General features: G+C 54.5%; 1 protein-coding gene across 2 annotated transcripts in view; it reads left to right on the top strand.

The window, feature by feature from the left end:
- Window positions 1–24441, top strand: part of SMG6 (SMG6 nonsense mediated mRNA decay factor) — a 107890-nt gene that overhangs the window by 43827 nt on the left and 39622 nt on the right. For both annotated transcript variants that reach the window (XM_065853202.2, XM_065853201.2), the window contains exons 11-13: window positions 7056–7172; window positions 7697–7865; window positions 16523–16724. In XM_065853202.2, coding sequence (XP_065709274.1) covers window positions 7056–7172; window positions 7697–7865; window positions 16523–16724 — 488 coding nt within the window. The remainder of the gene's footprint in view (window positions 1–7055; window positions 7173–7696; window positions 7866–16522; window positions 16725–24441) is intronic.

Below are 24441 nucleotides of genomic sequence, written 5' to 3'. Positions count from 1 at the left end.
CTGAGTAGGCAAGAAGGCTGTCTCTGAAGTCATTCCCTTGCCCAGCCTTAAGCTCTGTTCACGAGGGTCAGGAAGGATGTACGGAGCTGGTTATCGTGCCCCAGGTGCAAGAATCCAGCCCTGCATGTGAATCCGGGGCTTGGGGACGGTCAGAGCTGTCCCCGGAGCAACCGGAGGGAGCTGGCAGCACGGAGCCATCCCGTCAGCAGAGCACGGCTTCCCCTGTGGCTCCCGGGCAGGCTTGCTGCTTCGGGTGGGAATATGTCATTAATTTTTATACCTTCCCCTGTAAACCATCGACCCTTTTTATGATGTCATGAGGGATTCCTTAATTTTGCAGCTGCTTCCTGGTTACGTCAGAGAAGAGCCTCCCGTCCTCGAGCCCCGCGCTGCAGTCCAGGACGGCTGGAAACAAATGAAGTGTTGAATATCTAATGGCTTCCACAGGGAGAGCTGCTCCATCCTCCCCAGGCCCCCGGCATTCCTCGCCTCCTCGGCCTCCCTCCTTCCCTCCCTCGGACAAGACGGGGTTTCAGCGTGGAGCAGAGGGAGCTCCTGGGCTGCCCCGGCTGCTTTGGGAACACATGCGGCGAGTTCCCCGGTGCTGCCGCGTGTCTGGGCGCTGCAGCCGAGACCCCCCCAGGTCCTTCTTACCTCTCCGTGGGGAGAGGTCAGTGTGGGAAGGTGGATTTGGGGCATCCAGGTTATCACTGCGATCTGAAGGGATTCAGCCCTGCGTGCTGCAGGTGGTGTTCAGCTCGGCCGCTGGGCTGTACTGGAAGGACTGGGGCTGCCATCATGTCTGCTGCCTGTAGATCCAGAATTGGGGAGCATCTTTCCAGAAAGCTGCCCATCATCATTCCAAGGCTCTTTGCAGGGTATTAGCCAGGACTCAGCGAGTGCCTCCGGGTTCCCAGGCTCTTTCAGGGGCAGATGAGTGTGTGTGTGTGACTCGCCAGTTCCCAGTGGAGAGGTGGGAGTGCCCATGACTCACAGGTCCTCTGCGAGGGGGTGTCGGGAAATGCCCCCACAGCTGTGAGCATCCTCCTGGCTTTGCTGCTTCGTATTCCTGTCGGCTGTGTGAGGTCTCCACCGCAGCAGCAGGACCAGCTGCCTGGACCGGGTGCTCCCCGCAGACGTCCCCACCCCGGCGGGCTGCCCCACGGCGCTGCCAATGCCATGTCTGGCGGAGGGTGACTCACAGGGAAAACGCTTCTGTGTCTGGGCGATAAGAGAACAAAGCAATTGCTTTCAGGTGGTGTCAGCGTGGAGGTGCCTGGCCTCTGTCTTCTTCTGTCTTCTTGCCCGCAGGGCAGCAGCGGCTGGTGAATCAGTTGTCTGTGCCCCGAGCTGCTGACACATCAGCTGGTGCTTTAGGCACCGCTCACCCATCCCCGAGCTCCTCCACCTCCTGGCTCCTGTTTTAGAATCGTAGAATCATTTCAGTTGGAAGAGACCTTAAGGATCAATAAGTCCAACCATAACCTAACCAAACTCTAGCACTAAACGTCCCTACAAACCTGGTCTAAATGCCTTTTAAGCACCTCCAGGGATGATGACTCCACCACTGCCCTGGACAGTTTTGCCATCCTCGGGATTGTGTCTGGTGACCCGTTCGGTCGGTTGCCTTGGCGTCTGTTTCTTTACTGTGTCACCAAGGAAGGTGGATTTATCTGTTGTTCCCCGGGAGCAAAGCCCATCCCTGCTGCTGTGGGGACGCTTGCTGCCGCTGTCACTCCAGACGTCCTGGTCCGGAGCTGCAACTCAGGTTAGGACAGGGAGGCCAGCATGGAAACTGACTCGCTGGATCCTCTCAAACTTTGGCTTAGAGTGGTCCGGTTGCCTGAATCGAAGGAATCCAATCTCCTTTGGGACTCTTAACGCTCATTGGCTTGTTTTGACAGTGCAAGATTCAGCTCTTGCGTTGTGTTAGCGGGGACGGCCGCAGGAGCGTGTGTGCTGCTCGCTCGGGGGTTGCTGAGACTCGCACCGCTGCCCTCCTCTGCACCCCCTGCCCCGTCCCCACCGGTGCCCCCAGCCAAGGCCACCTGTCCCGCCCTCACTCTGCCCCGATTGTCCCTCGCAGGATTTCCTTCGGCACATGGCGCTCGAGCGGCCGCGAGAAGCTTCCTCCAGCAGCTCCCTCTCCTCGGAGGCGGCCGTTCCTCGCATCGCCTGCTCTTTTCCCATTCCCATTTCCTGCGGCTGGTTGCGTTGCCCTAATAGAGCTTTGGCATTGCTGTTTTGCACACCCTAGTGGGAGAGGGGATGTGTTTATCACTTTTCCTGGAGATTATCTGTTTAAGCACTCTCTGACAGTTACAATAACAAGGGCAGCGCGTTGTGTTTCCCAGCAAAAGGACACTCGCTGCTGAAAGATGTATAGCACTAATTAGAAATACATAACATCCGGCCACATGGCAGCCTTCTCCCGGCCGCTCCATTTCCTGAGCTCAGACGACTTTGACGACAGTTGGTTTATGTTTTCCATGAATATAATGTTCTCAGAGAAACACAAATTTCTCCCCGCTACAAAAGTCCCTGTTCTCTCCATCTCTCTCTCCCCCCTCCTCATGCACCCTACCCTGTGCGAAGCAGGTAGATTTATGGCTGCAGAAAGCCCAGGTCGGATCCTGCTTCTGGCTGGGTCGGAGCAAATCTCGCAGCCCCTGCACGGGACGCGGCTGATCCCAGGGACAGGCTCGCAGAAGGTGCTGCCGCTGCCGGCCGACCCACCCCGCTCTCCGCAAAGGAAACTGCCTCCTGGTAGAAAAACAGCCTCTTCATGCACACCAGTACCCCTCTGAAAAACCAAACACTCTTTCCTACATGCAAAGAAACAGGGAGAACACTTCTGCAGTTCAGAGGGTTTTCATGATCTTCAGAAAAACCACCCATCCCAGATTCCCAGGTGATTTTTCTCTGCGCTCGCAGTCATCAGTTCCCATTTTTTCCATCCTATCCCCTCTCCCTCCTCTCGCTCTTGGGCTCTGCTTCAGAGCAGATAGCCTGGGCGCCAGCTGGAGGAGTCTGGGTCCGATCTCCAGCTCGCAGCAAGCAGCAGTGACGAGGACAAGGACAATTTTTCAGAGGTCCCCACGTGCAGGATGGGAGCAGGGCAGTTGCTGTGCTGAGCGTAAGGCGGGTGAGGTGTAAGGGCGGTTCGATGTAAGGAAGATGGAGCATGCTCAGGGAGGTGAAATCGTAGAAGATTTTAGCTGCTGAAATGAATTCCGATTGAATATGGAAAAACTGCTGTGTTTCAGATGTTTATAGCTTGGCCAAGTGTGGACAGATTTCTAGTAGGACATGAAAACTCTCTGTTAAAAAGGTTATTCTGCAGCAAAATCTCAGGTCCCCTTTCCAGGATTTGCAGTTGCTAGATTAGCTCAAGGAAAAGGTTGTGCTTTTTTTCTAACAAGGGTAAGCCTCTATCTTGTTTCCTAGCCTCATTCTCACAACTCGCCGAACTCTTTTGGCTAAAAATTTCCGGAAGAATTCGGGCTGAGACAAGCACCCAGCACGGAAAATTCAACTCTGATAGTTAAAGTCTGAGCCAATTGCAAAAAGGGTCTTATGAGTGGCTTGGTGTCAGGCAGGCCTAATAACACGGTGCTCAAACCCTGCCTGCAAAAAACTGTCAGAGTTCATGTCCCGCTGACCGGTCCAGCATCTGGAGCCCCGAACTCTGTGGTGGGTTTGCAGAGGGCTGCAGGGCTCTTGCTTATTTTTCAGGTGCAGACAGACAGATCTTTGAGGCAAATTCAGCCTCTGAAGTGTGCGGTAATGTAAATTACCCAGGTTGTTTCGGGCTGCAAAGTGTTTGATGATATTCCTGCTTGAAAATGCTCTGCCCGCTCCTTCTTAGCCCTGTGCAGCGATGCACGTACCTCAAGAGTTTTGCTGGTGTAGCTAATACGGGGCTGCAAGTGACCGAGAAACAGACCCAGCTTAAGCAAGCTCCCAGAAGGTGGGTTTTTAGGCTGGCTCAGCTCCCTGCCGTGTCTGCAGTGTGGCTCCATGTGTTGGTGCAGCGTGCGGTGAGCGTACGTCGATACCCGAGTCAGTCTTGGCTGCAAACGCTGCGAGTTCTGAAGCCTTGACCTTAAGCTGTGGTTTAACGAGCAGTTATTTAGGTAGCAGTGCCAGCTTTACCCACCCTCCTCTCCCCCCACACAGCGGCTTTGATGGCGATGGCACAGCTGAAAGGTGACATTTCTAACCCCGACGAGCTGCGGGATCTGGTTCTGCGCAGACGAGAGCTGTGAGGTGACGTGGTGACAGGAGCTGTTTAACTGGTGCCGGCATTGACAGGGACATTTGTAATGGTTTTAAACTAGAAGAGGGAGATTTGGGCTAGAGATAAGGAAGAAATATTTTCAATGAGGGTCGTGAGAGCCTGGCCCGGGTTGGCCAGAGAGGTGGTGGATGAACCATCCCTGGAGACATCCCAGACCAAGCTGGACGGGGCTCTGAGCAACCTGAGCTGGTGAAGATGTCCCTGCTCATGGCAGGGGTGGCACTGGATGAGCTCTGAAGGTCCCTTCCAACCCAGCTATTCTGTGATTTGCCTGGTTGCGAGGGGAGAAGGTGGAGGGGGAATGTGTTGTGGTTGCTGGTGCACAACCTGCTGTTGTGCTGGACGATTTCCTGCAGAGTGTCGCTGCTGCGGCTGCTGGTGGCACAGAGGAGCCTCATCTCTGACCACCTCCGGGCCCCGTGACCTCGTGGTGACTTCTTTTACATGTGATTTGTGTCTGTAGTCGGCCTGACCACCTCCATACCGTGCCCCGGCTGCGCAGCGTGGCTGGGTGTTGGTACAGGAGGGTTATCTGATTACAGCCGAATTGGGGTTTCAGGGGAGGAAGCGTAGTGCAGGTTTATGGCAGCTTTAGATGATGGGATGTCAGCGATGCCACCTCGCAGTGTCCCTGGCAGCACGTTTTTGGTGACTGCCTGCAGGGATGGGATGCGGGATTGCCTGCGGACCTGATGCTGTAGTTTGGCTTCTCCTGCACCCCCTGTGCGTCTGGGGAGCTGACCTCTGAAGTCCATCAGTGCTGCGGCAGCACTCGTGACCCTCAGCATCACGAACGCCTTTTTAGGCTTTGCCTTTTTTGGAGGGGGAGGACTCAGCTTTTGCTCCAGCCCAGCTTGGGGGTGACTGCCAGTCTGGCTTGAGCACAGTGCCCAGAGTCCCTGGGGTGCTTCCCCCAAAGTGGGGGGGTCCTGCTGAAATGCCCAGAGCTTTTTACCCACCCGGGGAAACCACCAGACTCAGGTGCGGCAGCCGAGGTCTTGTTGTGTGCCTGTTTAAGGTGGGAGGTGAAGAGAGTCCGGGCTCTTGCCCGAGCACGGGAGGAGGGAACATGGGGAAGACGACTGTAATTTCTTCAACTGGACTGTGGCCAGAGCACTGAGACTAACACTCTTAATTGTGGGAAAGGCTTCATGAAAGAGATTTACTGTCCCAGAGTGGTCACATCTTTAGTTTTATATTTCCTCCAAAAGTTGACAGACCTTACAATACGGCGCTTTCTACCATTGCCCTGCGGCATCGCCTCAGCCCTGGTTCGGGGAGCAGAGCACCCAGATTCAGCTACCAAGGCGCCTCTGTGCCACCCCGGGTTACCCTTGGGGGTCTCCCCACTGGGTGCTGATCTCACTGGCAGCTGTAGGAACTGGCCAAATCAAGCCTACAGACCTCCGTCCTATTTTTTTCCCATGTTTTCTAGGTGTGCTTTAGTCTTTTTCTGGTTGTTTTTAACCTCCCCACCCCATCGCTCTGAAATAATTTGCGCTTAAAAACCCCGCGTTTGTTCTCTGTGCCTCAGGTGTTTTGCCAGCCCCAGCTGGAACAGGGTCTCAATGTCTTGCTTTAATCCTCTTGCCCTTTGCCCAAAATCCCTGCTCTGCCGCATCAGGGGAGTTCAGCTTCCACCACCTTCTCCTCGAAACTGATGCTCGTGGCTGTGGCGGAGGTGCTGGGGAGTCAGTATGTACGTGTTAGTGTTCCCTGTGCAAATCCTTCACCTGGTTTGCAGCAGCTTTTCTCCCCATGGCTGCAGGGTGAGGGCTGGAAGCGGTGTGCAAGCCAGCGAGGGGCTGTGGCAGAGGAGCCTGCATGAGCACGGGCTGCTTGGAGACCCCCAAGCAGTGCCAGAGCATCACATCCCACCAGGGAGCATCTCTGTTCTCCCCACGCCGCTTCCCTGCCTCCCTCTGAACAAGCCCCCAGCCAGCTGCTCCCCCCCACATCTCAAGGGAGGGTGTGAACTGGGGGGCAGAGGGGATTCGGAGGGCAGAGGCTGCCCAGAGGGATTTAAAACCTTCTGGGAACAGGCAGTGCGGTGCCTGAGCGAGTCGAGCAGGCTGGCAATGCCCCACGCTGCTCTCAGCATCACTAAATGGAACCCACGCCCAGCTCCAGGCAGTTCCCTCGAGCCAGCTCCCCGCTGCTCCCAGCAGCCTCAGAAGTGGTTTCTGGCTGGGTGTAGATGTGCCGGGGGGATTTGCTCTCACTCTGAGCCGGCTCTGTTTGGAAGAGCTGTGGTCGTGTGGCATCTACTTGAGTAACAGCTTCAATTTAAGCTTTCTTGACAAGCTGTTGTGTGACTGGTGAACTAATGGGAGGAGCCCCCCTCCTCAGCTGCTGAGGTTAAAACTCCAGCAGGGACAAAGATCAAACATGCAGCTAATTACCCTTTTAACACTTAAACATACCCCCCTCCTTCAGGGGAAAGCATCAGCTCCAAGCAGCGGCTTCTGTGCTGGAAGCCCTGAGTGCCGGCTCGGTTGGGCTGGCTCAGCACACAAGGTGGTGTCAGGCATGACATGGGCAGCATGACCACAGCCACTTCTCGCTCCAGAGCAGCTACTCACCACCTTTTTCCTCCCTACATGGAGCAGTTGAGCCCAGGAGAGGTGTGAGCTGGGGAATCGCTCAGCCTTGTGGAGATCCTTGCCTTGTGTGCGATGCAGAGGGGGAGGCTGCGAAGGCAAAGCACGAAGGAGCACTGCCCTGCTCCCCACTGAATCCCGTCTCTGTCTCCTAGAGTGCATCTCGGAGGACTGCCGCTCCGTCATCCAGGAACAGGCCACGGCCCTAGGGCTCTCCATGTTTGCCCTCTTGGTGAGGAGATGCACCAGCCTGCTGCGGGAATGCGCGCCAGGTAAGGGGTTACTGGCAGCATCCACGCAGCTGCTCGCGAGGCAGCCGGTGGGGTTCAGACCCTCATTCCCTGTTATTTTGTACAGCCCTTCCCATCTGCTGGGGCACTTGGGTTTCCCCGCAGTGTCCCAAGCTGTGCCCAGGTTACAGCTGAATCATCTGGCGTGAAAACCCCTGATGCATGCAGGCAAAAACAACTGGAAAAAAAGGATGGACACAGGGCATCCTTTCTGCCAGCTATTGGGAAACTTCCCAAAACCGGGACCTTAGGATCCTGTCTCTGTGACTGGTGCACTAGCGTCCCACTGCCCTCAATAAAAAGGGTCACAGGTGTCCCAGCTTGTCCCCCAGGCCAATCCACGTAGATAGAACAGATCTGGCTCTGCACATGGTGTGGGTTGTGGCTTTTCCCTTGTGTGTCCAAGACTGGGATGTTGGGATCCGTGTTGTGCATCCCCTGTCCCTGCCTGAGCCTGGCTCAGGGCTTTGGTGAGCGGCCTCAGCTCTCACGTCTTGTATTTGCAGTTCAGCCACAAGAGGTGGAGCAGGAGGATGAGGAAGATGACATCAAGGTCTCTACCTTGCCCCAGGACCTAAAGGAGCTGCTCCCCAGTGTGAAGGTCTGGTCAGACTGGATGCTCGGACACCCGGACACCTGGAATCCTCCTCCGACCTCTCTGGAGCTCCCCAAACAGTACGTGCATCCTCTGCTCTGTCTTCTGCTGTCTGCTCCCTCCTTGGGCCCCTCGTGCCGCCTTTCCCCCTCGCTCACGCTCACTCCTGGCTGTGACACGCAGTTCGGTGTGGACTTTCTTCACTGATGTCAGTGGGGTTGAAGTGTCTCTGCAGGGGCCTGGCAGGTGCTCTTTGCTTCCATGTGCTAGAAAACGTCCCATGAGCTGGATTTTTACTTTCCGCTTAGGATGCGCCTCTGCTTTTGTTGTGATACATCTCCTTTACACGTTCTGCAGGCCCAGCCAGCTGAACAGGCAGGACCTTCCTCTCTGCAAGAGGAAAGTCCATTTCCAGAACAAATGACAAGGTGTCATTGCCTTTTTTTTAACAGAATCAGGTTAACCTTAGTCAGGCTGGGCTGACCCGGAGCAGCTTGCCCGTTCCTGGAGCTCCAAAGTCGCCTCCCTTCTGCTTCAGAAACAGCTTGTCTCTACCCCTGCAACGCACAAAAGGGTTAATTTTCCAAACTGGCCAATTCCAGCCCATTAGTCCATAATGCGGACTAGGCAATTTGCATATTTTTGGACAGAAAATCAAGTGAAGGGGCCAAGTATGGAGTATGCGAAACAGTGTCTGAGCATGCTCCGTAACTGCTTTCCCGCAGGATTTTCCATCTGCCTCCGGTACTCCGGATCCAGAGCCTGAAATCACGTCTTATTGTTAATCCAAAGGAGCCAGAACCCAGGGTGATGGGAAGGCGCATTAAGAGTAATCCAGCAAAGTGGCTTAACCATTAATGGGTCCCCGCTCCATGCGTCAGGTCCAGTCCTGCTCTCCTAGTTTATTGCCTCTTACTCTAGTTCTTTTTCATTTGGCTGAGGAAATGGAAATCTCACACAGGAAGTTCTGGGCCTCATTTTGTGGAGATGGAGTCTGTTTTCTGTTTGTCGGCTGCTCGGTGTGGGACCGCTGCCTGCTCATGTGAACTGCTGCCCATCTTTGGGCAGGAACTCAAACTGGGATCTGTCACGTGAAAGCGCCTGCACCAATCCCCCCCTTCCTCTTGTGCTGGGAGCTGCTGAGCCCTTGGCGACGGGCAGCCTCGAGATGGAATTTCTGATCGGGTTTGCACAGCCAGGGCTCGGCGCCTTCCACGGGACGAGCTGCCTCCCCATTCTGCGGGACCGTGTCCCCCCGGGGCTGCCGGAACAGGTGCCGGCGGCTCCCGCTCACCCATCAGGGTGGTAGAAGGTGGTGGTGGCCGCCCAGCCTGTGGTCCATGGCTTTTTGGGGAACAGGGAGTGTGGGTTGGGGGGCTTTGCTCTACAAGGTCTGCCGGGTGGAGGAATGAGGGTCTTCAGCTTGTAGCAGGAGTCCAATGGCTTCCCTACCTTGTCTTCTCCACGAAGGGTGGCTGAGCAGCCCCTCTTGTCCCACCGTGCCCATGCTCTGGGCCATGGACAACCTTCCTCATGTTGGCTGCCAGCTCCTCCATCCCAGAGCTCTTTGGCTTATCCCTAGTGAGGAGATGAGCTGCTTCTCCAGCCCAGATCTCTAGTGTGCACCCAGCATCGCATGGCCAGGTGTTGGTGGCCCAGGACTGTGGGACAGCAGCGGCTGAGCTTCCCTGGAGATGTGGGTAGTGAGGAGTAGCAGGGAACTGGCTCCGCTCTTGGGCATGACCTGGGGCTTGCAACGCTTTCCCTGGAGGTGGGGAAGAGGGGAGCACTGGGTTGCTGTTTTGGCTCTATTGACACAAGCCTGGGGGCTGTTCAGTAACCAGGTAGAGTCACTGGGTCTGGGGGTTTAGATAGGAGCAGCTTCAAAGAAATTTTGGAAGTGAGACCTGGGTCAGAGCAGCAGGTGTGTTGGAGTAAGGCAAGGTTTATGGGCAGGGTGAGCTTGGGAGCGGGGAGAGCATCCGAGGAGCAAGTGCAGATGCCAAGTTGCACAATTGAGTAAGGGAACTGTGTCGTTCCACACATGCTCTGTGCCTCACAGTGCCACGAGGTCCCCACCAGTGCCATTGGAGAAGCTGGTTGGACACACTGAAACCACCTCCCAGCGCCATGCAGCCATTGCTGTCAGTGAGCGCAGAAAAGGGATGGTAAAAAAAAACCACTCAAAGCACAGAAGCACCCTGCAATGATGCCACAAATGTGCTAAAGCTTCTGGAAAAAACAGGCCCCATACCCACCTGGCAGCCCCTTAGGAGCAAAGGCCTGGCCCAGAGCTTGCATCAAAGTGCAGCTCGTCCGGGGCCAGCGCCGCTGCCAGAATGACGGGCTGGGCTCGGGGCCAGCGGGGCAGCTTGTCAAGGCTCCACCAGAGCCTAAAACCTGGGGCTGCATGTCCCGAGGCCTCCGCTCACACCGCGTTTGCCATGTTCACGATCGCTCGTTTTTAGTAAGGGAAGAGAGCTGGGGGGATTTTTGAGAACGTCTAAACTCAGCCCAGCTGTGGCAGTTGGTTTATTGCTTTCAGCTGGTACTTGAACCCAGGTCCTGGTCTTGGAGTCTTTCCCAGGTTTAATCCCCGGAGCTTTCTCTGCAGCTGTATGACACTGTGCTGACCCCGAATGAGGATAGGAAAATAGAAACGGTGCCAAGCCAGAGTCTCTTTTTCATTTGGAGTCTGGCTGTCTGCCCATGACCAGGGTTACATAATGGGAAACATAGCTGGGGCTCTGGAGAGCCCGCGTTTCACCACGCTGCCCAGACCTTCGCGTTCTGATGCTATATATCTTCCTAATTGTAGCTCGGATGCATTTATCACACTGCTGGATTTGAGTCCTTACAATAAAAAAAAAATATAAAAAAGAAAGAAAGCCCACACCAAATTCCTCAGCTCGCTGCTTTTCCCCCTTGGACAGAGGCGGAGGGAAAGGTGTGAGGGGTGAGCGCTGCCGAAAGCCGACGCGCGGCTGCAGAGTGGGCTCTGCGGAGTGGGGTGGGAGGCTCCGGAGGCTGTGTCTTCGGGGTCCTTTCCTTGGCGAGGGCTTGGGAATGAACCCTGGCTCCTAGCAGGCATCCCCTCCCTAGCTGAGGGCTCAGCGGTTCCAAATTCAAGCTGAATGAGAAGCTGCACCTTTCCCCAAGCTCCCCCTCCTTGCTCTGGCGTGTTCATCGAGCTCTCAGCCACATCTGTGTGGTCACTGTGGCTCAGAGGATGCGCTGGGACATGTTTTGAGGCCAGAAGGCCATGGGGAGGTGACGGGCTGCCTGGATCCCTGCCCTGGGGCTGCTCTGTGTATTTGAGAGGTGGGGGGTGTCACAGAATCACAGAATGTCAGGCATTGGAAGGGACCTCGAAAGATCATCTAGTCCAATCCCCCTGCTGGAGCAGGAACACCTAGATGAGGTTCCTTCTACCTATTTGTGAGAGGGGCTCAGTGAATTATCTGTGGCTCTTTTCTCAGGTGTTTCTAGAACAGAAGGTAAACCTCAGCATGGACATCTCTGCTTCAGAGCAGCTGTGTCCTGTGGCTCAGGGATTGTGTGGCTGGACCAGGTTTTCTTGCAGCAGGCGACAGTCACTTCTGCATCTTAAGATGAATTCAGATGTGCACGTTTCATGGCAAACATTGTGCTGAGGTCTGAACAGGAGGTCATTTAAAGCAGTTGCATTGCCATATGCAAGTGGGTTGGAGCAGCATCTTTCAGATCAACTGTCCCCAGAAGTAATTTGTAGAGATTAGGGTGGAAAAGCAGCGTTCTGAGGAGCAGGGTGGATCTCCTAAGGCGGAGATATCAGCAGCAGATGGGGCACAAGGCAGATCTCCAAGGAGGCTGCTGTCGTTCAAGTGAATCCATCTCCTTTTGGGACATCTGGCTGAGGGGCTGAGATGGGTGAAGAGGGCTGGGCAGGGGAGAGCAAAGCTTCTCCTTACTCTTCTTTGTTGCTGCAATTAATCCACTGCTAAACGAAGTGTGAGAATCGATGAGGAAGCCACTGGCTAGACAGACAAACTGCCGTAGGGCTGACCCTGGCAAATCTGTGCTCCTTCCATGCTGGAGTGAAGGGCCTCTCGGTTTGTGGAGACTGTCTGCAAGCATTTAAAAATGGTTAATTTAAACCAAGTATTAAATTAAATCCAAAAGCTCTGAGCACATTCTAGAGCTTACCTTCCCAGAGAGATCTGCCAGATCGCTCTCATCACATCGCTCTTGTGGAGAAGTGTCACTGAGATGGCAGCTCCCACTGGGACAGATGGACAGAGCCTCGGGTGCCAAGACCTTGCTGGAGTTTGCCGGAGAATAAATGAAAAATGCCTTTTGCAGATCTCAGCTTTAATTAGTAATGCTGGCCCACCAGAGTTTCCCTATCGAGACATCAAAGCGAGGATTCAGAGGTGTCTCGGCGGTGTAAACCTGGCTGAGAATGAAGGTGAAGTTGAGTGAAGCTGGAGCGAAAAGGCTCCATGGGGAAGGGGGCTATGGTGAGGCAGGGCTGGCTGGGAGGACTCTGCACCTTTCCTGGAGAGAACAGCATCCCTCTGGTTCCCAAGGCAGGTTCCCAGGAGGGAAATGGTTTGCAGACACCTGGCCGGCCAAAGGGACAATGTGCAGGGCAGAGTGGGGGAGATCACTGGTGCCACGGGGCAAAGGGGCTGTGACCAGCTCTGAGTCCAGGGCAGGGTTGGTGAATGCCTTTTGGGAATAGCTCCCCCCACGAACCTCATTCGTTCCTTACAGAGGAGCTGCTTTTAGTTTGGCTTCCCATGGGCTGGAAGAGGAGACCCAGGAGGGGGACGTGGAGCACTCGGTGTGTGCAGGAGCTGGGGTGGGCACCGATGGGTGCCCATCGCCTGGCCCCAGGAGCTCAGGAGCCCGAGGCGTTTGCCATCTGGGCGGCCGGGGAGCACAATGCAGCGCTTCTTCTGCGCCGTGCTTTCCGGGTTTGTTCTGCAGCTGTGGAGTTGGACTGTTAGTGTTTAAACAAGCTGGTATTACACAGGAAACGGCCACCTCCACAGGCCCCCGCGGGCTTGTAACATGGGGTCATTGTGCTTGATATTAATCACCAGGCAGCCCGCAGCCCTGCTGAAGATGGTGGCGAGCGCCGGCGCAGCACCGCAGCCGGCAGGGATCCGGCGAGCATCAGGCTCACTCCCATGCCCATCTCCCTGCACCGGCCTCAGCTTGCCCCACATTTCGGTGTGTGATTTTTGCCTCGCAGCGATGCATCCCCATCATGGGCATCCCTCTTTGGCAGGAGCCATCCCCGGTCTCACCGTGGCCGTGCTCTGCCCCGGGGCTGAGCTCCAGCCCCTGCGCGCTCGGCTGCGCTTGTGTGACGCTCTCAGCGTCCTCTGGCCGGGCTGTGTCCTGTCGGCGTGCAGCTGGGCTGCGCTCACACTGACAGCTACATTAAACCTGGAATCCTGAGGCAATAAAAAAGAAATTAACTCTTATTTTTTTTTCCTCTCCTAGTGGAATAAGCAAATGTAAAATGTGTCTGCGGGGAAGTGAATGAACCCCCCGTTCTGAGGAAAGACCTCGCGCTAACCCCCTTCTCACTTCCTCGGTTAAAAGCTCTGGGAGCCTCATCCCTGTACCTGGGGCTGTGTGCCTGGGCTCGGTGTCAGTAATTCGGGGCCTCCCTCCACAGAGGGACCCCGAAGTTGTGGCAGTGTGCATATGCAGGCACCTGGACCTGCCGTGGCTTTGCAGAGCAGCACTGGTGGGTGACATAAACCAGAAACGCCTGGAGGTGGCCCTGGTGGTGTCCTGGGAAGGGGCAGCAGGGAGAAGGCGCCTGACGGGGCTCCCCAGGGTTGCGTGACCTTCTGGGGCAAGTGCAGGTCCCAGGAGGTGTCCCACTGGGCTGTGTGGTGTCCACATGAGCCATTAGCCCTTGCTGGCTTTGCTGGTGGATAAATGAGCTTGGTGAGGCCAGTGCTGGGAGATTCACTGCACAGGAGGAGCTGCAGCTGAGAGGAAGGCAGAAGACTGTCCAGATTTGCTCTCTGCAGTGCTCCCTCTGTATTGCAGGAGAAAACCAGAGCAGAAACACCAACACCTTCTTCTTTGTTGGCTTTTTGAAGGCTCTGCAGGGTGTTGTGTGTGAGAGGGTGCTGCCAGCGCTGGCACGGAGCTGCTGGGGGTTGCACTGCAGTGAGATCTTGCTGCCTGGAGAGCCAGCACCGTCTGTGGTTTGACTGAAGGAAGCCCAGGGTAGAAACCTAACACGTCCAGTGTGAATGACAGATGTGGCGAGGCACCATGAGGCTGTAGGGAGCTGGGGATGAAGGGGGTAAAGTGACAGGGACTGCTCTCACACTCAGGGGGGTGAGGGGCTGTCCTGGGGGTCTGGCAGCTGTGGTGGGGGAGGAAGGGGGACATTGGGCTGGGTGACTGCAAGGGTGTTAGCAGCTCGATGACTGTGCACATGGTGTTTTTCTGACGTGGGTGCCAAGCTCTGTGGAGGGAGACGGCTTCTGTGCTTCATCTGTGCTTCGCCACCCCTGCCCCGCCGTGGATCCCAGTCCTGCCCAGCATCCTACTGCTGCCCTCACCGGTTACATCCATCCATTGCCTGCAGCTCTCTTTCTTGGGCAACAGAGGCGAAGTGTCAGTGATGTGTTTCTTTCCCTTCTTCTCTGCCCCAGCCCTGTGCACCTGGCTGGCCCAGCTTCCTGGAGGTGTCCTCTGCATCAGCACCTGCTCCCAACACCCCTCTGCGCTCCTTCATAGAATCACAGAATAGTTGGGTTGGAAGGGACCTTCAAAGCTCATCCAGTGCCACACCTGCCATGAGCAGGGACATCTTCACCAGCTCAGGTTGCTCAGAGCCCCGTCCAGCCTGGCCTGGGATGTCTCCAGGGATGGTTCATCCACCACCTCTCTGGGAAATCTGGCCCAGGCTCTCACCATCCTCATTGTTCAGAAGTTCTTCCTCACATCTAACCCTCCCCAGTGGCTTCAGGTATTCTCCCCAATCTTCTCCCCGCCGATGCCAACAGCATTTCCACCTCCTCCATCCTGGCATGGTCCCACCAGTGCGATGTGACCGTGCTCAGGCAGCCCAGCCCCGTTGCCAGCAGGGCACTGGGGGGGACTGAGCCTCCCAAGCCCTGCGCATCTCCCATGGGCAGAGCTGCCTTGGAGGTGGCCCAGAGCAGCCCTATCGCATCCGGTGCTTGTCTCTGCAGCCTGGGCCGGAGGATAAACTATCAGAGCTGTGGGGCAGTGGATCATTCCTCTTATTATTTTCTTCTTTTGCAGATAGGGGTCGTGGAAAGTTCAGTTCCTTTTAACCCTCGCAGCTCTGTTTATTTTCCAGCTGGTAGCACAAACGCAGCGTTTCCCATTACATCACAAAGGGCCTCGGACAGATCCCTCCAAAAAAAAAAGTGTTGCAACTGTTTATTTTTTTCCATATTTAAACATTTCTGACAGCCAGACCTGGCTGAGCCAAGCGATGGAGCTTTGTGAATGAACCCAGCTCCTGGTGTCTGTGCGCAGAGGGTTTTGAAGAACCTCTTCTCTGCAGCGTGCGGGCTGGGGCTGGCGGAGGGACGTGGGCGACTCTGCGTTACATGTGTGCTGATTACGTGCCGGGCTTTGATTAATGGCTCCTCATTCTGCCTGGCTCCCAGGACGCTCTTGAAAACAAGATGTTTCATTTCAGCGTGCTTTTCCTGGTACATTGATTCCCGTAAATAACCGAGCGCAGACTCTGTCCACCTGGAGCGGTTCAAAGAGCAGGGGCCTCCCTCCCGCCAGCCCTGGGCTGGTCACTGCTGCGGCTCCGGTGATGCTGGGGCCGCTCCACGCTTTTCAGTGCCCCAGGGGTGTGGGGAGGAGGACCGGCCTTCCTCACTACCACCAGAAGCAGATCAACCCCAGTTTCCCCTATTCCCTGCTTTTATTCTGGTATATGCACTAAAAAAACCTCAACGTGAGTGCTTTGAGAAACAAGAGGGGGAAACGCGGTACGAGGCAGCCTGGTCGGTGTGGTGCCCCCGTGCTTGTTGCCTGATTCCCCATCGCTGGCCCTCCCCAGGGTGTGCGACGTGTGACGGGGATGCACGGGGAGGGGTCCAGGGCCTTGTGTTCACACCCAGCACTGCCGCTCCGGCAAGGTGAGACACCGCAGAGGCAGCTTTGCAGGTCACTCGCAAAGTGTTGAAACCCTGGCCAGAAGCAAAACACGGCTTAACCTCCCTGTGGCTGGGGTTTAACTAAAAAAATCTCCTGCTGCAACACGTGATTGTAGCAGAAAATAGCCAGGCTGAGAGGGTGTGCTGGGCTGGAGCCCTCCAGGTGCCTCTTTTACCCCGATCCCAATGCAGGGTCTCAGTCTGTCCTCCCAGCAGGCTTTAAAATTGGGTAAAAAGCAGCATTTCTCCCATCTGGAGTGATCTGGGCGCTGCATGGGGAAGCTGCTCCCCGCTCGGGAGCGGGCAGAGCAGCGGGAAGGGCGAGATCCCGCGATCCATCCCCATCCCGGGGGATGGGGAGGCTGGTGTCGGCGCTCGGGGCCGAGGGTTTCGGAGCCCTCCCGGGTTCGGTGCCAGTGCAGCTGTGGCTGGAGCCCTCCCGGTGGGGTCGGTTCGCCGCGGCGGTGGCGTGCCTCGCCTCGCCTCACCTCTCTGGTATTCGCTGCAGCGTTGCAGGCAACTCCCAGCGCATTCCAGCCCCAAATTGCTCACGTCTCTCCTCGTTCTCCCAGGGTCTCAGTAGATGTGTGGGCGACGCTGGCTGACTTCTGTAACATACTGACCACAGTGAATCAGTCGGAGGTGCCCTTGTACAAGGACCCAGATGACGACCTTGCCCTGCTTAGCCTGGAAGAGGATCGGCTGCTCTCGGGCTTCGTTCCCCTGCTGGTCGCCCCCCAGGAGCCCTGCTACGTGGAGAGGACCTCGGACAAGGTCAGCAGTAGGCCAAACATCCCCCCTTCGATTCCTCCAGACTTTTTATTCTTGGGAAGTTTTCTGTGCAAACGGAACACGATTAAGTCATTGAGAAGGGTGTTAAGGGAAAATATCGACCTTTCAGCCGCTGACATCCAGCTCTGTGTCATGAAAACCCCTCTCGACTTCCTCTGGTGTGTGTGTGCTCGCTGGCATGTTGTATATACGATCATTTCCTCACTTGTTTAAATAGTGCAGCTTGTGTTGGCAGTGCTCTCAGTGCACTCCAAATGGTTTGCATCATGCTTAAAGCACCCTCCCCCTCCCCCCGGCCACAAAACTCTGCCTTAGGAAGGCAGCCAGGACTTTTTTCCTTCTCTAAAGAGGAGAGTGATAAATAGGTGACTAGAGAGAAGCAGACACCATGTGTTAACGTACAAAAGGCTTTTAGGAATATGAAGCATTCCCCACTGCCCTCTCTCTATTTTCCTTTCTTTGCTCTAGGAGCCCATTCTAGCCTGAACTTTCCTTTGGCTGTTTGTTTTTAGAATAATGAAATCAGTTCCCTTGTTGATGTGGGGTTTTGGGTCTGCTCTCTGCCACCACCTGGCCAGGAGGGACCTGGGGAGCCAGGCGGGGGCTGCACTTGCAGAGTGTGTCTGAACCTGATGGGGGATGGAAGAGGCACAATGGCATTTGTTTTGCGTGCCCTCCGAGGCACGGCAGGATGAGAGTGGCTCTCAACAGTTTCCTGCTTGGAGGCAGAATCGCAGCACCAGAAACGCTGCTCATCTGGGGAAGCCACAGCGTTGCCTTCCCCGAGCGGTTGGTGCTACGGGAGGAGAAGTGGAGCTGGTTTCCGTGCAGGGGCAGCGTGTGACGGTGGCAGTGTGCCTTCCCGTGTGCCGCTTCTTCTTGACGCTTTCCCAAAATGACGGTGAGAAATTTAGGACCTTTTGTCACAGAGGGACCCAAGAGGCGCAGATTTCTGTTTCACTTCTCTGTCTGCCCTGCCCGTGCTCGCAGCGCTGCCCGCGGCAGAGGGGAAACAGAGTCCCAGTAAAACTGAGAGCCCTCCCAGTTTGGGGAAGCACCTCAGTCCAGGAAGTCACTGTGGAAAAACGGATTTTCAAGCCTCTGTTTGAACAGGTTAAAATAACAAGCAAGCTGTTGCTACCCTAAGGTAGCCTGTTCTCCCAGCGTGTGCTGTGGGCTGTCGTGGGGTTCTGCTGGGGACAGTCTCACTGGGACAGTCCCACTGGGACTCCTTCCCCAGCAGCCCCACCCCAGAGCCCCCAGCAGCCAGGTAGGTGACTGAGCGGCCCGGTCTGGTGCCCCATAACTTGTTGGCGGGGGTCGGTATTCCCTGCACTCTGCCTCTTCTAACCACACACCGGTTTATTCGGAGTGCCATCTACCTGCCCTGCCAGGCACTTGCACTTGTGTGTAGAAGAAGAGACATATCTTTGTCCTATAGCTACACCTGAGCTGTGTTTTCTCGCTGTCTTGGCTCCCTTTGGTTCTGGTGCTTTATAAACAAATTGTACATGACTGGCGGGAGCCGGTGCCCTTCACAGCACAGCAGCAGCCACCCCACGATCCGGGATTATCAGGCACAGTGGTACCAGCTCAGCTCTGCTGAAACAGCAACATTGATCCCAGAGAGAAGAAGCCAGGCCTGGCTGTGTCCATCCTCCTTTTCTTTCTTTATTCTTTTTTGCTACCTCTGTAGGTCTTGTTTGGTTTGAAAGGAGTTGACTCTGGAACCGTGATCCCACCCAGCTGGGGTGTTCGCTCAGGTCTGATTGTGTGTCAGTTGTGTTGTCCTGTCTCCTGGGCTCTGCTTTACACACCAAACACATCACACACAGGTAGACGGAGGAGCCCACTGGTACCAGCACTACCCAGGACATGCTGAGCAAAAGCCACAGGTTCCGCAAGGTCTCTTCTCAATCCCATACTGACCAGTGTTCTCATTAATGGTCAAACTGGTGAAACAGCAGGTGTGTGTATTCACTTTGCAGAGGAGACCCAAGAGGGTTTAAGGGGAGGCCAGTGAGACAGAGCAGAGATCTCAAAAGCCTGGCTTCCAAGAAGGGATTGGAAGAACTGGGGCTTTTTAGTCTAGAGGAAATTCAGGGAAAATGCGGTGAGCTGTTGCAGAGAGGAGGAGAACAAGCTGTTGTCCAGCTGCATGCTGAAAAGCACAGGAAGGAATGGGCACAAATGGCAGCAAAATAGATTAGGGCTAGACTTTAGGAAAGGCTTCATACCTTTGGGTAGTTAAGCACTTGAAAGCAGCCTCCTTAGCAATTCTGCAGAATCTCTTCAGCCATGGAGATTTTTAAAAGCAGGCTGGGTGCCTCTCTGAGGTACAACTCGGGTGGAGGCGAATGCCTTGGAGAAGGAGGCAAAGTGACCTCTTTGGATGCTTCTACCCCATTTTCTGAGATTCGGTAATACTGTAGAAAGGGGCTGGAGTGGCAGCTGTGTCATTACAGTCAAAGAACTACCTTGTTGCAGAAACCTTCTCCTTCTGCAGTATTAAGGAGGTCAATTATTTGACTCTTCAGAAGTGGGATGTTGCAGTGTAGACCAAGCCAGGGAGGTACAACTGAGAGACACGAACCCATGTGTCTTTCACGAATGACTGTGAGCAAAATACAAAAAGCCACTTTCCTGTAAAGAAGCCCCAAATTCAACTTAACCACAGGACCTTTGTGTGCGGTGCCCCTGTCCACCATCTGCTCCCTGCCCTCCCTTCAGCGTGCAGAGCCCAGATGGACGTGACCCCTCAGCAGATGCACCTCTGGGCTGTTTGGAGTGGAAGGGGCCGTGTCCGTGCTGAGCGTGGTGGCACGAGGGGACCCTGAGCCTCCCGCATTCCACATCCAGCTACATTGCACGCACTTTCACATTTTTTGGGTGCTTCTAGTTGGTTGCCGGTTGACCGAGCTGCGAGCAGGTGAGAAATGCTATCTCCGTGCAGCAAGAGCTCTTTACAGTGCTGATTTTCCACTGCCGTTTAGCAGGAGTTGGTTTTTTGCACCCAATCTTTCTCTCACGTTCTCAGTCTTGGCCCAGTTTTCAGCCCGTGTTCCTGACAGTTGTTTGCTGAAGAGGCAAAGAAAACGTTCTGCTCTTTCTATGGCACCTCTGAATGTCTGTGAGCTGGGAGGAGGGCTCTGGTGTGCCAGAGTGGCTCTGGGAAGCTCGCTGTGACACCTTTCCTATCACTTGCATGGCTAGGAAGAGATGGTAGGCTTTCTACAGCAAGGATGATATCTCACCTTGCTTGCTGATGCTCCAAATCCTTACTCTGTGCTTTTGCACCGTATTGCTTTTAACGAATTTGTAAAATTTTGGAGGAAATGAATCTGTTGAAAGGCAAGACTGGAGAGTATTGGATTTAAAATGGTGTTAGGTTATTGGCTTCACCAGGAGGATGGTTGTTTTGTAAGCTGTATAGGACAAGCACTCTGCTTGCCGCTTCTTTCTGTTCTCCGCGTCCCATTTAGCAGATGGAGCGCAGTATTCAGCCAGAATTTCTCAGCAAGTTTTTGAGCATTTGGCCTGGCTCTTATTTTGAGTGAAAATGTTCTGACTCTATTCGCTGCCATGAAGCTGTGCGTTCGGATTCCTCCTGGAGCCAGTGTGACACTTAGAGCTTCCCATCGTCTCCTGCGCTGTCGCTGAAGCTGTAACCAACAAAAGCTGGCTCGGGGGTGAGCAGAACTTGGTGATGTTTTCCTGGGCGTATGTTGGGCAGATATCCATTGCAGCTTGTGGGATGGAACACCATCGAACGTACCAGTCAACAGCAAACTATGCAGCCTGGTGCCTGAGCTGTCAGACTGGTGTCTGCAGCATTCGCAGCTGAAGGAGATGCTGCCAGGATTGTACCCGAGGAGAGAGCAGGGAACAGCAGCACGGCTGAGTTAGGGATCGGGAAGAAAAAATGGTGATAACTGTGGATTCATCAGGTGGTGCTGCTCTGAGCAGCAGTAATGGAAAACACTTGGGTCGTGTTGAGGTTAAGCAAGTCGTGGTGCGTCTGAGCTGTGTGGGTCTGGTCTTGTGCAGCCCTGGGGCATGTCCTGGGCTCCTCAGCTCCTGCTGGACCCTCTTGCCTTGGGAGCGTCCTGCTCCGTGATGGCGAGGCTGGAAGAGACCGCGGATCACCCGGCACGCAGCAGAGCAGGGAGGTCCTTCCCCTCCGCGCAGGCACACGATCGCCTGCATCCCTGCAAGCTCTGCATGGGCTCGACCCGTGCGTCACCCAAACCTGCGCCCGCAGCCCACGCACTGCCCCAGCCAGGGAGACGCGGAGGAGAAAGTGTTAATGTCCCTTCCCACAATAAACCTCTCTGCATGGGGGGTCCTGAAACCTGAGCTTCTCTCTCCTCCCCCAGCCCTGACACACGTTAATAAAAGGTTTTTAAACGCCAATAAAAAGGCAGCAGCCCCAGCTCACCAGGTTCGGGGCCCAGGGTCCTTGGGAAGGCACTTCACAAATGTGTTTTTTGCATTTTCAGGCTTTTGGCTGGTGAATAAGATTGAGGAGAAATACTCCTTCCCCTGATAACAATACAGTGAGACGCAGGATCAGCAGTGTGTGGATTAAAACCAGACGGTGCATGATTAATACATATGCTTATAGGGCTAGTCACTGTGGTTCCCTCCTCTGAAACAGAAAGGCACTTTTTTTCCCCCTCATGTGCATGCTCATGTGTGGAGTGGACTGTCTCAGATACTCACCACTCAGCCTCAACCCTGCCTCACCTCAGCAGGCAAACGAAAGCTCTAAAATGCAAGGTTCTGAACAATAACCAGCAATATTTTACAGCCAGGTACCGCGCTGCTCCTCCAGCTCCAGGGTGGCCAGTTTGCTTCACACACTTGCGGCAGTTCTTGTTTCACAAGGACTTGCTTCCTGCTCTTTGCACTCCTCAGCTGTCAGTGCAGATAGCCTAAAATCCAAACTTTGTGCTCCTTAGAAAACACAAATCTTTCCTCTGTGCTGTCCAGCTCAGGTGGACACTCCAGATTTGACCTCTCTCTAGTTGCTCTAGATCTGCAGAGCTGGTAACCTTTGAATTAGCTATCTAAGAGCCTTTCATAGTAGGCTTGGGCTAAAATTAGTCCTGTCTTATTATTCGCTTATCTACAGTATTTCAGTCTTCTTAAAACTTGCCGATATCTCTCGGCAGTGTGTAGTCCTGTCTGATGCTTCTTGGAGCAGCCACCCCAGGAGGAACAGCTCTCGGAGTTCTGTCACACATCTAAACACCAGGCGTTTGATCCTTTCTGAGACCTGATGACTCCTGGAATGCCAGGGATGCAATCCACGTTAGGGTGGCCACAGTACAGTGATTTTGGGAGGACTTCTTGCAAGGCATCAGAGAAAAGGTAGCAAGACCAGGACTGTGAGAGCACAAACTCTTTGTAAGCAAACAGAAAACCCCAGTGAGCAAATGTAACTGTTTTCTCAGCATCCTTTCCATATTCCCATTCCATAGCCCTTGAGCATCTCCCTCCAACTGGCAGGCAAACGCGCTCAACCCATGAGAGCGAGAGCTTCCAGCTTGGAGTTTGATCCAGAGAGGAAAAGGGAAACTGTGAGCAGAGATCGGAGCCCCAAGCAGTAGAGTCCAGGGAGGAGTCATCCTTGAAAAACTCCTTCCATTCCTGCCTGCCTCGGTTTCCAAACAAGCAGTGAAGGATGCTGCCCCGGGCAGCCCCGCTCGGAGCGGGGACTTGGCAGGAGCTGGCAGCCCCGAGACGGCAAATTTAGAAATGTTTACATTTTCTGACCAGTATCTGAACTCCATCCCAGCCTCGACCTTCCCTTTCATGTGGTGCCTTTGGATTGTAAAAGGCAATTAGGCTAAATTATGGGCCATGTTGGAAGATGATGTCATCGGGTGATGAGGAGAGGTTGGATTTTATGCCACCGCAAAGGTAGCGGGCAGAACATGACCTGCTTTGAAGTCCTCGTCCATCCTTGGCATTTGTGCTTTGCCTTTGCCAGGTGTCATTAGCACAGTGGGATGTGTCAAACTGGGTCCATGTCCCCAGGTTAGGGTGGCAGAGGAGGGTATATTGGTGTCTGTTTTGCTGTTTTAAATATATCTTCACAGAAATGGGTGCAAGTACCATCCTGGTGTCTGCTGCTGCATCTCCTTGGGCTGTGCAGTGCATCTTCCAGAGAGGTGGACTGGTCACTTACTGTTTGGTCCTGGTTTTCAGTCGCTCTTTAAGCCAAGGGGGTTTTGAGCATATTCTTAAAACTACGTTTCTCCAGCTGAAGGTGAAGGGAACTCATTGCAAACAAGCCCTAGCGCTGCATGAGGACACTGAATACAGCCCTGGAGAAATCCGCAATGTGGAATAATAGTTCAAGCTCTTAAAAGAGAGGGGAGTGGGTTTAAAAAGAAAAAAAAATACTGCTATAAATCTAGCGAGTGGAATCCGAGGGAAATGATCCCATCTGGAAAACTCCGGCGCTGGTGCTGCTGAAGGCTTAAGGAGCGATGCAGATTGCAAAAAGAAAACCCTGCAGTCTGAGGATGACAGGCTGCTTAATTGATGTCCATCGCCACTGGTACTCTGCCAGTTGATGTTGGCTCCCTTCCAGCGTGCTGCAATTTTGGGGCCAGGTGTGAAGCGTTTCTGTTCCGTCTTGTTCCCAAGCACCTACAGAAGCCTCACACATCTCACTCGAGGCTGCAACCCTGTAGGAAACAGCTGTACAGGTAGAGGTGAAAGGAAATGTCACAGCTGGGTTTGGAGTACTCCCCCGTGCCTTGCCTAGGGCTCTGTCTTGGGGTGGGGGCTGCTCTCCCGCCCCCGTGCCGGGTTTTGGGGAGGTGGCCGCTGTCACAGGCACACCTGCCTGTCTGTCAGCAAGGGGCTTTGAACATCAGGGAGCTGCTGGGAAGAATGTACAGGTCAGAAACTCCCCTCTTCAAAGAGCCTGTGTCAGTCCTGGAGGTGGAAAACCCAGCCCGGGAGAGCCCCCAGACCCTGGTGAACTGTGGCCATCTCCTCCGATCCCTTCTCCTTCAGGAAAACACAGGGAAGTTTCCAAGGGAGTAAGAGCAGGTCTAGTAGGAAACCCATCCAGATCTTCAGCAAATTGCTTCAGGAACCGATTTTAATCCCTGTGAAACGCATGCGTTATTTCCAGGCTAAATTTGTTTTGTCTCAGTTTCCACTAATTGAGTTTTGCTGTAGGTTGAGAAGTCCTCCATTGCATCTCTGACCCCGGTATATAAATGTGTCCCCTCGTCCCCGTCTTTTGATAAACTGAGTAGATGGAGTGAGAGATGTGATGGTTTGGATCCCCTGCGCCGTTCTCGTGGTGTTTGAGAGCTGTGCCTGCCCAGGCTCCACGTGTTGCTCTGTGAGCTGCTGCACCAGCTTGGAGGGACAAGTGACCACTGTGCTCTGCCGCTCTTCTCATCCCCACCAGACACTACCAGCATCCCACAACCTTTGCTCCTACAGGGACAACGTTGCATTTAGCTGTACTAGACAGTGCGTTGTTTGCTCGAGAGTAGGTAACTGAGTGATTTTGAGATTTTTTTTTCTCTGTTGGTGAATTGCTCTCTTCAAAGATTGAGAGGGTAGGAGACGGTGTCTATTCTCCAGGCTTTATCAGTAAAGGTTTTCTTTGTTCAGGTCACTGAACCTATTGTTAAGCGGCATAAGCCCAAGCAAGCTTCCCCGTGGT

Source organism: Patagioenas fasciata, chromosome 19 (assembly GCF_037038585.1).
Source record: "Patagioenas fasciata isolate bPatFas1 chromosome 19, bPatFas1.hap1, whole genome shotgun sequence".
Classification (NCBI taxonomy): domain Eukaryota; kingdom Metazoa; phylum Chordata; class Aves; order Columbiformes; family Columbidae; genus Patagioenas; species Patagioenas fasciata.
This window is presented reverse-complemented; position numbering and strand designations above follow the sequence as displayed.